The following is a 14,074-nucleotide window of genomic DNA, read 5'->3' as shown; positions in this document are numbered from 1 at the left end:
TATCTCTTGTTGATGGTTGTGCGCAAGTGGCGTATGTGGAGGTGATGATCAGTGGTGGACGGAGAATCAGATGGTTGGTTGATTCTTGGATTGGCGGTGGAGAGCACAATGGATGGTTCTCGGATGTTCTGTTGTGTTTGGGCTTCACCGTTGTTGGGCTCATTTTATGTGTTTTCTTTGTTTTTAGGCCCTTTCTTTGTTTGTTTATAGGAATAATTTGGGCCTTTGTATGTTTTGTAAGTGTGTTTGTTTTAATAAAAGTTCCTCGGTGGTGATCCTTTTGGATCTCTCAGACCAAAAAAAAACCACTCTTATGATTTGGTTCTATTCAATGTTGGTTTGAGTAGATCTATAGTGTTGGGTTAAGTAGTTAGTAGTTGGGAGGAGGATCAGTGAAGATACATAAGTTTAATTGCTTTTTACCTTTGCAATAAAGCATCATTTGCAATTCAATTCAATGTTAATAAAAAAAAAATAGAAAACTAGATTTTAATTCCTAAATAAGATTAAGTTTAGGAAAATATCTTATACAAGATTAAAAGTTAATTTTAGTCCCCATACTCTATTTAATGCCAGCATATATATATTCTATTATTTTATGAATTTAAATTTTATGAAAATATTATAAATTTTAACTCTCATTATGGTAAGCATTTTATATAAGAAAATATTTTCGTATAGATTTTTCGGTACACTTATGTTTTTTCATATTTTCTTATCTGTCACTAATTCATTACAATATATTTAGGTACAAACATTTTGGTACGCTAGGTTAGTATAATATGTTTAGGTACGGACATTTTGGTACATTAGCTTAGTATAATAGATTTAGGTATTGATATTTCGGTACACTAGCTTAGTATCATATAGTTAGGTATGAAATTTTCGGTACACTTATGTTTTTACATATTTTCTTATGTGTCACTAATTCACTACAATATATTTACATAAGGGCATTTTGGTACATTAATTTAGTAATATATATTATGATACAAACGTTTATGTACACTAATTTGAAAAAGTTAAATAAAATTAATGAATTAAAATGTGTTTAATAATAAATTTAAAATTTAATGTAATAACATTAAATAAGTTGTCTATTAAATATGAAAACAAAAATATAATATGAATTTGAATTAAGTACACATTAAGGGACTAAAATCAATATTCAATCTAACACCAAATTTTTATTAAATTTTGAACTTCTTGAAGGATCGAAGTTCAAAAACCCCTAAAAAAATTATAAGATAATCGAAGTAAACTAAACAAATATTGAATGATTTGATTCGGTTCTCTTCGGGCCTAACCCAATTGTATATTTTTTTTCTTTTACATGTTTTCAACTTTGTTAGTCTAATTATTATAACAAAAAAAAAATCTATAATTTGCTTCATATTTTCATTGAGCACATTAAACCATTCTAAAATACAACATATTATCCAACTTCAAATTTAGTGATTAATATTAGTTATAATAACCCCGCAGATTGTAACTTTAAAGCTCTTTCAACTTTCAAATTCAACATTTTTATTTATTTATCACTTAGTATTACGGTTTAGTGATATTTTTTTTCATTTGTATGTAAGAGATCTTATGTTTAAATATTCTCGACAAATGCGAATTTGAACTACATTATTGCTAGTATATTGTGAGGCTTAGCCTACCCTCCTCTTCCTTAGTATAGATACTATAGTTTGTTAATTTTTTATTTTTTTTTTGCCAAAATCTCTATCTAGTTATTAGCCAACAAAAAGACTGCACTTGTAAAATAAATAAATATAATATGTAACTGGTCTTTCCGATACATTTTAGGTCGATTTACTAAAGATCAAAACCATAGGTAAACCGGTTCATTAGGGTTTGGTCGATTTTGGACCATTTTACTTTTTTTTTCTTTTTTGATCAACGCCAAACTAAAGTGGCCACTACAGTTTGGATTGCTCGGTTAAGTCGATTCAACTCCCATAGATGATGAGTTCAAAACCGATAATCAATTATAGTGGATCCATTTGAAAAAAAAAAAAAAACTATAAATAAAGGGAGTTCATTCGCTCACATCAAAATTTGCATATTTTCAGTAATTTTTATTTTATTTTCAGTCAGATAGCTTTGCAAATTGAATGAGACCATGTCGACCATATTGAAAAGAAGTGAACTTCTATTATAAAATTAATTGACAATATAGATAAGACTTAATTTTTTTTTGTAAGCTATTGCAAAGTTTGGTGCTTGTCAAATATGAAACATTACCTTTCACATCTCAATTTACTATTAAAGTATTTATTTACATTTGATTTTTGAACAAGAAACGTGTGATGCATTTATCATTAAAAAAACCAAGAAACATGTGATACATGTTAACGTTAGGCATGGTGCCTGTTTACGTAGAAGTCCCGTTTGATGCATGTGATACATGTTTTTATTTAAATGTTAGTCCTCGAATGTTATGAATGCTCGACACAAAAAGAAAACCGTCTGTGGCGCTCGGCACACAGTCCCACGTTTTTGCACAGTCAAGCGCTATGTCACATTTTAACGAGTCACTCGTACTATTGAAAGTATGAATCTGAAAGTAAAACATAACTTTTAAGTATAAAAATGAGATAAAAAAAAACTAACATTATATTTGGATGAATAAATTTAAGATTACTAAGAAATTTTAAAATGACTGAAATTGAATTGACGAGATTTTATTTTCTAGAATTTATGAATTTTCTTATTTTGTTAACCTAAAAGAACAATGGAATTGAATAGTAGCCCCTCAGGTTTGAGGTCTATTACAACTTCATACAACAACTTTAAAACATTTCACTTTTATACATCAAGTACCATTTTATTTCAAAATAACACATCCGTTAGATTTTCCATCCATTAGTCTGTTAAATGCTGACGTGGCTGCCACATTTGTGCTGATGTGGCTGCCACGTGGCAATTTTTTTTTATTTATTTTTTTATAAAAAAACCTAAATCTTCTAAATATTAAAATTAAAAAAAAAAAAACTAGAAAAACCCCATATACTGAGCGCAAAACCTCTCCATCTCTTCCCCTCCTTTGTCCCTGCACGCCTCCTCCTTCATCTCCGCAAGGACGTCATCCCAGTTCCTCCCAAACCCACCGTCTCTGCCACCCCAGAAGCCATCCATGTCTTCCGATACGATTGCGTCCACGATCTTCTGCAGCCCCACGATCCGACGACTCACCTTTCTCCTCGCTTCCCTCACCGCGGGGTCCGAGTCCAACTTCAGCAGCAGTTGCATCAGGGACTCGTTCATCCTCAGCTTCTCACGCTCGCTTGTCCTGACGGAATCAACAGTTTCTTGCCGTTGGATCAGGCGCTGGAACTCATCGGCCTCGGAGTGGACGGCTGCGATTGTTTTGAAGTGGGTGCAGATGAGGTGGGCCCGGTAGGCCGATTGAATTTTGATGGCTGCGGTGGATTGCGGTAAGTGAAGGGTGATGGGAATTGGGGCGTTCGAGGACTGGATGGGAATTTCGGTGGTGGCGGGAGGGGTCTGCAACTACGAGAGGGTTTCATCATCTTTGGCTAAGCCCTGGTGAATTTGAGTGAGTGAAAAAGGGTTGGAGGTGTGTAGAGAAGGAAAGAGGGTGGGTGCGGAGGGAGGGAGGAAGGGAGGGTCGCGGGTGGGGTGGGGATGGGGGTGTTCTGGGTTTCTGGTTTTGGGGTGGGGGACGCGGGTGGGGTGGGGTGGGGTGGGGGACGCGGGTGGGGTGGGGTGGGGGAGGGGTTATCATTTCTGGGTTGCAGGGAAGAAGATGAAGATGGGGGATATGGGTTTGGGGGTTGCGGGGAGAATAGAGGATTTTGGGAGTTGCAGAAGGGTGGGGGGAAGGAAGGGAGACAAAGGAAGGGTTTTTCTAGTTTTTTTTTAATTTTTTTTTTAAATTTTAATATTTAGAAGATTTAGGTTTTTTTTTAAAAAAATGAATTTTTTTTTTTGCCACGTGGCAGCCACATCAGCACAAATGTGGCATCCACATCAGCATTTAACAGACTAATGGATGGAAAATCTAACGGATGTGTTATTTTGAAATAAAATGGTACTGGATGTATGAAAGTGAAATGTTTTAAAGTTGTTGTATGAGGTTGTAATAGACCTCAAACCTGAGGGGTTACTATGTAATTTACCCTAACTTTAAGTATAAAAATGAGATAAAAAAAAACTAACATTATATTTGGATGAATAAATTTAAGATTACTAAAGAATTTTAAAATGACTGAAATTGAATTGACGAGATTTTATTTTCTAGAATTTATGAATTTTCTTATTTTGTTAACCTAAAAGAACAATGGAATTGAATACGAAATTTGTTATTTTTAAGCTCTCAATCATAGAAATTGGGAAATGACACATATTTACATGGAATTTTAACTTGGGAATTGGAGGTCCCAAATTTCAAGTTTTTTTTTCACATGAAAATACTAAATTTCTTTGTTTATGAATCCAAACAAGAGAATTGATGCATATCAATTTACAAATTCTAATTTTTATCGAAATTTCAAGTTTATTTCCCTCATCCAAACTTAGTGTAAGGGTATCAATGTGAGAAATTTTTTATTTTAAAGCTCTCAATCATAGAAATTGGGAAATGACACCTATTTACATGGAATTTAAACTTGGGAATTGGAGGTTCCAAATTCCAAGTTTTTTTTCACACGGAAATTCTAAATTTCTATGTTTATGAATCCAAACAAGAGAATTAATGCATGTCAATTTACAAATTCTGATTTTTATCCAAATTTCAAGTTTATTTCTCTCATCCAAACATAGTGTAAGGGTATCAATGTGAGAATTTCACAATAATGGACAATAGTAAAGTTAGAATTAGTGAGCTAAGATCCTATCACGTCATCGATTAACAGAAAAGTTAACAAAGTGGCAGAAAAATATGAAAATCAGACGAAAAAGTAAGTGCAGTGAAGTGCAATTTTGGCAAAATTTGAGGATAGTAAAGTAGAAATTTGAGCATTCCCTCCCTATCCTAATGGACAATGATTGTCTGCACTCCCATTTCCGATGCCCTTTCGTACCCTCCTGTTTTGTGTAGTCACGGTTAAGTCACGTTAATATTTTATATTATTTTTTTATAGAGATAATAAGACAAAAATGAATAGTAATATAAAATGTTGACGTGGCTTAACCGTGATTACACAAACAGAAAGGCACGAAAGAGCATCGGAAATGGGAGGGAGACAATCCTTGTCCTATCCTAATCGCTCACATCGGTTGATCCACAAAATATCAACCGTTGATCCACAAATCACCATCACACAACCTAAAACCTGCACATCACCCGTTCATCTGGCAGACACCCCTGTACCATCTACAGCAGATCCCACCTTCTCCATTCTCCCCAAAACCCCAAAACACCATTTTCCTGACTCACTCGCTCCACTCTCAACCCTCAACCAAAAAGCACGCGAACAGCAGCGGCGAAATGCCGGAGCTACCGGAGGTGGAGGCGGCTCGGAGGGCCATAGAGGAACACTGCGTAGGGAAGAAGATAACGAAAGCACTCATCGCCGACGACTCCAAAGTCATCGATGGAGTCTCACGCGCCGACTTCGAGGCCTCTCTCTTGGGAAAGACCATCGTCTCCGCCCACCGCAAGGGCAAGAACATGTGGCTCTGCCTCGACTCTCCTCCCTTTCCTTCCTTCCAATTCGGTGCCGTTCAATACCCACTGTCGCCATTTTTGTCACAATTGCTAATTTGCTATTATTATTATTATGACAATGTGCATAGAAATTGATGGATTTGTGGTATTTTGTGGTTGCATGTTTGTGTTTCAGGAATGGCGGGTGCTGTATATATTAAAGGGGTCGCCGTCACGAAATATAAGAGGTAATGGGTTTTGGCCATGGAGTTAAATCAAATTAAAAGACTGTTTTTTTTGGGTAGCATTTGGGGTTAGGATTGACCCCAAATGTAGGGTTCATGTTAAGAATTGAGATGTTTGAATTCCGATTCAATTGGTTGCAGGTCTGCTGTAAAGGACACCGATGAGTGGCCTTCCAAGTATTCCAAGTTCTTTGTTGAAGTAAGAATTGATATTCCAGAGACCCAAATAGCCAACAGTGGTGGTTTATTTTGTTTTCGTATATGTGCTTAATTGGTAATGATTTTATTAAAAGGAGATTTTTAAATGGCTGATGCTGTGGGGGTTCTGTGAGTGTGAGTCGATAAGTGTTTCGAGTTGTTTTTGGTTTTAGCTGGATAGGTAATCAAATGAGAGACAACCAAATGTCTGCATTGCAATATAGCTTTGACACCAGGTTTTTGGTTTCTGAGATACTGGTGAATACTTTGACTAAGACAACAGTCACTGCCAATATCTTCTTTTAGGACCTTTTCAATGCTTAATTATCTCGTATGTGAATGTGGATGAAGCGAAAAAGTGGTAAGGAATTAGCTCATTCACCAAGTAAAAATTGAATGAATGAGAATATCTATGTATTTTATAGTCCGGAAAATAACAACGGTACTTGTGTGACTGAGAGCATTTGGTAAAGGAAATAGTTTATGTGAACCTTCTCGTGTGTTTTCAACTTTTCATGACCAAGTTTCACTTGAAATCGCAATTACTTCATTTGTACAGTAATTTGAGCCCATAAATTTTTTCCTTTCAAGTTCAATTTCTTATCCTACTAAGAAACAAAGTGGGGTTAGTAATGGCTGACACATTTCATTGTACTGATTGTATACGAAGAAACTAGCTTCATGGATTTGCTTGATGTATTTTTCTTTAAATCATAAAAGATGGGTCATTGAGTCTGTATTTCTTTATGACATCCATATACTATGCGCAGTTGGATGATGGTCTGGAGTTCTCTTTCACTGACAAGAGGCGATTTGCTAGAGTCCGCTTGCTGAAAGATGTATATAACAGCCTCCTCTATTCTGTAAAGTTTTCATGTTTTCTCTGCTTTAAGCTTTAAGCTGACGCTTTGATGAACTTACAAAACGTTGATACAGCCAACTTCTGTGCCCCCCATATCTGAACTCGGGCCCGATGCTCTCTTGGAGCCTATGACAGTGAATGAACTTTTTGAATGCTTCAGCAAGAAGAAAATTGCGATTAAGACCCTGTTGCTTGATCAGGTAATTACAGCTTTTATCATTTTTATTGAGCATGTTAAGTTACGATCTTATTTTCCTGGAGTACAAATCAAAGAGTCTACAATTGTATAGTTAAATGGGTCACTATTTATACAATGCTTTATTACGTGTTTTATGGTATATACAATAACTTTTTTCCCCCTGTTGTTTTTACATGTTGCAGAGTGTTATTTCAGGAATTGGCAATTGGGTTGCTGATGAAGTACTCTACCAAGTCGGTCTAGTCTTTATACTTGAACAGTATCATTAATTTTATTCACATTTAATGGAGTTTGGACCTCGTAACATGATGAGATAGGAATATTGGATGCATGACATGCAATACTGAAGAAAAGTACAGTTTCACTGATCTATTTCCTGTATCTGTAGATAAGAGCACATAAGTTATATGGGTTTTTTTATTTCTGGAGAGTAGATATACTGGTGTCCCAGATTTAATAGGGATGTAGGATAACGAATTCTTTTTATGTTCATTTAACATTTGATGCATAAAATTTATGATAAGTTGGCAAATCCAAGCATTTTGTGTTGTCTCGAACAACATGTCCAAATACAACCTAAGATGATTTGATAATATTTAATGATTATAGAAAATTGCAATTTCCAAGAGGGATATTATGTGGTAGGTTAGCCAACCTTCAGAATCTAAAATTAATTCTGGTTGTGACAGAGAGAGGGCATGCAATCCGTTGAGCTCCACTAGGTAGGGTGTATTTGTGCAATCCAATTCTTTGTCATGGGAATTGGAACTATACTCAATTAAATTCATTTTATAGAAGGATCTTCTAACTTATGTCTGGTCCTGATTCTTAAATCTAGAAGCTCTTAGTTATTACTGGTTTTATTTTGTAGGTTTAGATTGGCTGATGGTGGAGTAAATACTTATTTGATTTCTTGCAGGCAAGAATTCATCCGGAGCAAAGTGCTGCCAGCCTGTCGAAAGAAAATTGTGCAGCTTTACACACGAGCATCAAAGAGGTGGGAGATTTAAGTTTTTAATTGAGTCTCTGCTAGTATCATTTACTCTTTTTTCTTTCCTCTTCTGGGAGTTAAATGTGCAAAATATAGAGGATGAATACCTGTAGGTTATTGAATATGCGGTTCAAGTTGATGCCGAGTCTATCCACTTTCCCCGTGAATGGTTGTTTCATTTTCGGTGGGGCAAAAAGCCTGGAAAAGTTAATGGTAAGAAACTGGTGATATATACTGGTCATTTTGACAAAAGAATTTATTGTACAGGTCCTTGAAAAATCCCTTGAAGTTGGAGCAGATAGTAGCCAATTTCCTAGTGATTGGATTTTTCATTCCCGTGAAAAGAAGCCTGGAAAGGCTTTTGTTGATGGTTTGGTTCCTGACCCTTGTGTGATTATTTGTTACAGACTAACATTGGATTAATTGATATTTTCCTGTAATGCAGGGAAGAAAATTGAGTTTATCACGGTTGGTAGCAGGGTATGTCGTTCTAAAGAGTCCTCTTCTATTGTTTTTTTTTGTTTTTTGAAGGAACGTCCTCTTCTATTGTTCTTCTGGCTATTTCGGAGTATTTTCTTTTCAATGGGTTCCAAAAATATTTTCCTTTCGGCTTTTGTATTTCTAGACTTCAGCATTTGTACCAGAGCTTCAGAAGTTAAGTGGACCGCAAGCTTCCAAAGCAGCAAGTAAACAAGCTAACAAGAAAAAAGGGCGTGGTGATGTTGTTAACGATGATGTTGATGAAGCAGAAAGTGATGAAGAAGCCAATGAAAAAGAAAAATCGAAGAAAGGGAGGAAGCCTAAAGGTCAAGGTAAGAGGGCGTCGGCGAAAAGAAAATCAAAAGAGAGTGATGATGAAGACAAGGACAGTGATGATGATGATGCTGACGACGACGATGACCATCAGGATGAAGATCAAAAGAAGAAAACAAGAAAAGGTGTCAATAATAAGCAATCCAAGGCAGAGAAGACATCAAAGGCAAAGGTGCCGACCAGTCAAAGTGGTAAGAAGCTGAAGAAAGGAAAATAGGTAGCTACTGAGGAGGGATGCGCAGACCAGTTGTTTTTGGATGAACGAAATGTTGGGCGTACGAGTGCGTTCAGTTTCTTTTTTTTTTCAACTCTAGTTAGTTGTGGTCATTTTGTCACGAAACCGGTCGATGCTAATCGTGTGGCTGTATTACCGACTTCCGTTATGTATTATATGCTCTACTGTAGTTTTAAAATATACATTCCCGTCTTTCGTTGCACCGCAAAGAGTGGTTTTCCTCTAACGAGGTTCAACTGCGTCACGGTATACAATATGATATATCGTATACACAACCAGAAAAAGTATAAGTATGTACACATGAATGTCCAAGGCAACTCAGCAGGATGCTTTTCGCAGTTTCGTCAAATCCTCTCTCAACTCATGCAGCAGTTTAACTGAAACGAAATCAGACGGGAAGACTTTTAAGCAAATTCTCGTAGAACACAGCCGTTGTTATCGTTCACGACTTCTTCCCCTGCATTTGGAAATTGAAAACGAATCAAACATTCCAACGGCGAAATCATGACTTCAATCCAAGGCAACTAATGAGCTCATTGATGGTACTTGTCAGTGATATTTCTAGGGAGAAAGCGTTTCTTACCTTTAAACGATTGACTTGAAAGATGATGCCGGTTTCCAGATTAAACGTGGATTCCAGCATTGAACTTTAGAAGAATACTCGTAGAGCAGTAACAACTCTCTCGGGCCTGTTATATGTTTTTCAATACTCGTTTAAGAAAAATGAAGGCAGAAAAAGCGTTGCAAAGCATGAGAGTTCTATACGAAAAGTCATTTACCAATCTTCCTGTGGCATATGCCCAGCACCTTCTATCAACTTAAGCTGGACCGCGGTAGGGTTTGCTTTCTGAAACTCTTCTGCTGTAGACTGAGGGAGATACTTGTCTGAAATCCCCCATACAACCAGAGTCGGCGTATCCCATCTGAAGTCCAGAAGCCATTATTTAGTCAACCATCAGCCAAAAGTAAAACAAATCATTAGAAACATGAACAGTCTAAATGAATTTAGCTCATGCATTCGATGTCTTGTACAGTTCCAACGACACAATTAGAATGATAAGCCATCTTTTCTTAGCCCGCACACCCTGTGTCGTAGAACTCTTTACACTTCTTGACAAGCAGATGGATGCATAAGAAGTGCAAATTTTTAAGTATAGTGTCAGCCTTGTTCACTATTTTTTTTGTTCCTTCCTCAAAGGCAAAAGACTGTAAACCAGAACCAACAAAAAATCGAAAAGATAATGCTGTAATGATATACCTTCCAGATGCAAACCCAGATGATATTTGGCTTAATATACCATTGAAATCGGCTTTCCTTGTAGTTTCAAGTAACGCTGGAACATCGATAAAACTTAGTTTAAGTGGTTAAGATAATATTACTAGTGCTGATTTCTACAAAATGTTAGCATTGAACAATAGGTCCTTTAGAAGAATTAAATTACAAACCAAATCCAGGTCCACTGCTTGAAAGATATGGTAACCGATACACATCAGCCTTTTCGAGCTTCAACACGTAACTGTTGAAAGAAGAGACACTTTTGTCAGAGCTACGCCTATGTCAACAGTGATTTCTTCTTATTTGTTGCAGAAAAAGTTTCAATACAGCTATTGCAATGTTGATATGTTGAAGGCGAATGCGCGATACGCATTTTTTAGTACGTTACATGCCTTTTGCATTAGCTATGCTTCAGATAAAGTTTTTCTAGACCATGTAAAATATGCAAAGGTTAAAGCTTATGTCTGACATCTCAATCCATTTAACACTCCCTAACACCAAGTACTAGCAAGATAACGAGAAAGATAAGTGATTGCGGAGAACTAGATACGTACGCGCTACCTGCTTCAATGAAGCGCTCGGCCATAACTGCATTCTGGCATGTAAATTCTCCTAAAAAAGGGAATCTGAAGAGAATCAAAAGAAAAGAGGAGTGAAAATACAGAAACATTGATCATTCAATGAAACTTCGAAATTAACTGTCATATGTCAGATAAGCTCGAGAATAGAAAATGTGCAAATGTTCAATCTGAGCCTTCATTGTAATGCAATAAATAATAGAACTTTTTAACTATTCAGGTTTTCTAGTTGATGGCCCTAGCGTTTGGTTAAGCATGCCCTTCTCTTGAGAGATTTATATACAGAAAATCATATGATTAACTTGAATTTGAGGATAATGTAGGAACTATAACCAGTTTTTTGAGCTTGATGGAAGAAGCAGTTGTACGGTACAAAAATCTTCTTGAGTGGAAAACCCGACATCTTATACTATATTTTCAAGTAAGAATATCAAACCTTAATTGCTTAAACAGTCCAGGAACGGGAGATGAAACTGTCAGTGGGGTGTTTAGAATTGCAAGCTTTGATATTTTGCTTGGGTTCTTTAATGCCCATGTCAATCCATAAGAACCTACAAGAAATCCCTTCGAGGAGAGGACGAAAGCATGTGAGACACATAATTTAATTGTAAAATAAACTATAGGATTGATCCAACTATAGCTTGACTAGACTAAAATCTTTTGAACCAAGAATATCTTTCATCACGAACACCGCCCAAATAGCTTGTCCTCTACAAGTGTTCAAACCTGAACGACTAGATAGAAAGGAGATTTGACGCGGAGCTTATCCAGTAATTTGTCAAATTCCTTGTGGAACTCCTCTTCTGCAGTGGAAAGATTGATCTTAAACCAAAAGAAAAGCAATGTCTTTTCCCCCGAAAAACAAAAGAACAAGCGTATGAGATGATAAATCATCTATTATAAGAATGCACCTTTGTAATCAAAGTCATCATATCCAGCCTGTGGTTTGTCACTGAAACCAAATCCTAGCCAATCTGGTGCTAAGCAGTGGAAGCCGAAGTCTTCTGACAGCTACTTAAGATTAAGGTAACGATTATCAAATTTAGCAGCAGTCAGTTGACATCGAAGGCACAATAAGGATTCAAATTACATGACCATGAGATTCAAGTTAACGTATTTCAAGATCGATATATCAGAGCGTGTAGGTGGTCTGAAGATTACCAAGGATTAACAACTCTGTAGTTTCATGTACTAAGCATGTAACTGTATTTGAAAAGTGATATCCCTGAGCATCGTAATTGCTTAGCTTTTTGTCCTAAGCTTTTACGATAAGCAAAAAACAGCAGTGAATAACATCCAAACCAAAACAAAATTCAGCTAGACCTGTGACATGACATTTCTGTAGCTGTAAGACTGCGTGGGAGCACCGTGAAGAAAGACAACTGTTCCACGTTCGCTCTCAGCTGATCCTGCAAAGTAAAAAAATCTTGTAAAGTTACAAAGAGCAGAAAGAGAATTTTAACTAATGTCGCAACTGAAATATTTTTACCAGTCTCTCTCACAAACCATACATACTCTCCCGCTCTGAAGTATTTACCATATTCCTTCCCCTTGTCTTCTATCCTCTAGATTCAAAAACAAGAAATTAAATGTCTCAACGATGATATAATAACAACATTAAGAAAAATTTAGAGTACACTTCAAGATGAGTAGAAATTTAAGGACTCCACAGTCACAATGAAATTGTAATTGCATACTCATTCATGGTACATTAATGATCAATCAAAATCCAATTTTGAGCTTTCAACTTTCGATCAAACTACGAATGAATCCAAAATAAACATGTCCTCAACTACAGTCTACATTTGCAGACCTTGTGTAGTTCCTTGATAAAGTGCAGAAGATTAATAGCATCTATTTTAACCAATTCTAACCAATTCTTCATGTGATTAAACGAGGAAATCGATATCCATGTTTTATAGATCATCATGCAAACACTTGCATCTGTAGCTTGTGAAGGAAGTTGTTCCACTCCAAAAACCAAATGGCAATAGGCGGAGTAGCACATCTCCTCGTAAGCAAATGCAAGGTCACTAAACTTTCTGATGTCGGACAACATTCCAACATCCTCACAGTACAATTGTCCCAAAATGACACTATTTTAATTGAAACACACTTGATGAATTGACAATATAACAAAGTAAACTCATCAAAATCCACCAAGAAAGCACAAAAGGAATAACGGAAGGACCAATGTAGCGAAATGAACTACAGAAACCAGAATAAAGTAAATAATAACAAGGAATTCAAGACTTGGAAACTGAAAACAGTGAATTCAGTAAGAGCAGAGCTTACATAAAGCATTTGGCCAACATTGCCAGACTCTGCAGGGCTCTCACTGATCTGAATGGCGCTACGGCTTGACGGGTTATCGGTGACAAAGCCAAAGGGGTTGAAAGCCGCTGAGTCTGAGTCTGAGTCTTTCTCTGTGTCCTTGGTTTTTTCTTGGTCTGCAGCACTGGCTGTGACTCTTGCTCTTCTCCTACTGCTCGTAAAAAGGCGGATGTGGGATTTGGGTTTAGGAGAATTGGATACGGCGGAGAGAGGAGAAGAAGAGGGTGGGAGGTTGAAGGGCAGAGAGAGCAGAGCCGAAGCCATTCTCTGTGGCTGTTGGAGCTTGGAAGTTGAGAACCAACGGTTTTGAATCAATAGATTAATACATTAGACACCACTTTTGTCTTTTGCCACGTTTGACTATACACTCATCTTCATTTTTGGTGAGTGGTGACCAATATTTTGCTATTTTGGTGATTCTTTCTTGAATAAATGCTAATAGACACTCTCAAAAGTGAAACTTTTTATAAACTCTCTGTCACCACATAACTTGACATCAATTCTCGTGCCAAAACATTAGGTGGCAAAGAATCTATGGAGAGTCTCATTTTCGAGAAAATCTCCTTAGCATTTCTTCCTTTCTTGAGTGGATTGGAGCATAGGTCACGAATCATTATTAATTTGTATATGAATTTCATAAGATGTGAAATACTCGTGTTTTATGTTAATTTATTGAGAATTTTTGTGTGTTAGATTTTGATGGAAGTAATCATGAACTTGACGTGA

General features: G+C 36.5%; 3 protein-coding genes across 5 annotated transcripts; 1 reads left to right on the top strand and 2 right to left on the bottom strand.

Annotated features, from left to right (window-relative positions):
* Window positions 1-2,284: 2,284 nt before the first annotated feature.
* Window positions 2,285-5,369, bottom strand: LOC126611925 (BAG family molecular chaperone regulator 5, mitochondrial-like). The gene is made up of 3 exons (XM_050280237.1): window positions 5,334-5,369; window positions 3,008-3,513; window positions 2,285-2,324 (listed from the first exon to the last, which is right to left on the bottom strand). Exons 1-3 carry the CDS (start codon window positions 5,367-5,369, stop codon window positions 2,285-2,287), a joined length of 582 nt encoding a protein of 193 aa, XP_050136194.1.
* On the top strand, window positions 5,346-9,362 carry LOC126611600 (formamidopyrimidine-DNA glycosylase). 3 transcript variants are annotated; one of them, XM_050279908.1, is made up of 11 exons: window positions 5,347-5,687; window positions 5,814-5,865; window positions 6,004-6,061; window positions 6,831-6,899; window positions 6,997-7,122; window positions 7,304-7,354; window positions 8,041-8,118; window positions 8,226-8,318; window positions 8,380-8,482; window positions 8,558-8,592; window positions 8,738-9,362. In XM_050279908.1, exons 1-11 carry the CDS (start codon window positions 5,459-5,461, stop codon window positions 9,140-9,142), a joined length of 1,299 nt encoding a protein of 432 aa, XP_050135865.1. In that variant the 5' UTR covers window positions 5,347-5,458; the 3' UTR covers window positions 9,143-9,362. The 3 variants fall into 3 exon arrangements, with proteins under 3 accessions (XP_050135864.1, XP_050135865.1, XP_050135863.1); XM_050279907.1 differs by lacking the exon at window positions 8,380-8,482 and having other exon boundaries at window positions 5,346-5,687; window positions 8,226-8,325; XM_050279906.1 differs by lacking the exon at window positions 8,226-8,318 and having other exon boundaries at window positions 5,351-5,687.
* On the bottom strand, window positions 9,285-13,661 carry LOC126611601 (uncharacterized). Its single transcript, XM_050279909.1, has 12 exons — window positions 13,310-13,661; window positions 12,504-12,579; window positions 12,338-12,423; window positions 11,926-12,025; window positions 11,741-11,817; window positions 11,451-11,578; window positions 10,991-11,062; window positions 10,607-10,677; window positions 10,419-10,494; window positions 9,940-10,083; window positions 9,744-9,849; window positions 9,285-9,617 (listed from the first exon to the last, which is right to left on the bottom strand). Exons 1-11 carry the CDS (start codon window positions 13,610-13,612, stop codon window positions 9,810-9,812), a joined length of 1,173 nt encoding a protein of 390 aa, XP_050135866.1. The 5' UTR covers window positions 13,613-13,661; the 3' UTR covers window positions 9,285-9,617; window positions 9,744-9,809.
* Between the last annotated feature and the right edge of the window lie 413 nt (window positions 13,662-14,074).

Source organism: Malus sylvestris, chromosome 17 (assembly GCF_916048215.2).
Source record: "Malus sylvestris chromosome 17, drMalSylv7.2, whole genome shotgun sequence".
Taxonomy (NCBI): domain Eukaryota; kingdom Viridiplantae; phylum Streptophyta; class Magnoliopsida; order Rosales; family Rosaceae; genus Malus; species Malus sylvestris.
The sequence above is the reverse complement of the archived record's forward strand: the minus strand, read 5'-3'. Positions and strand labels throughout refer to the sequence as shown.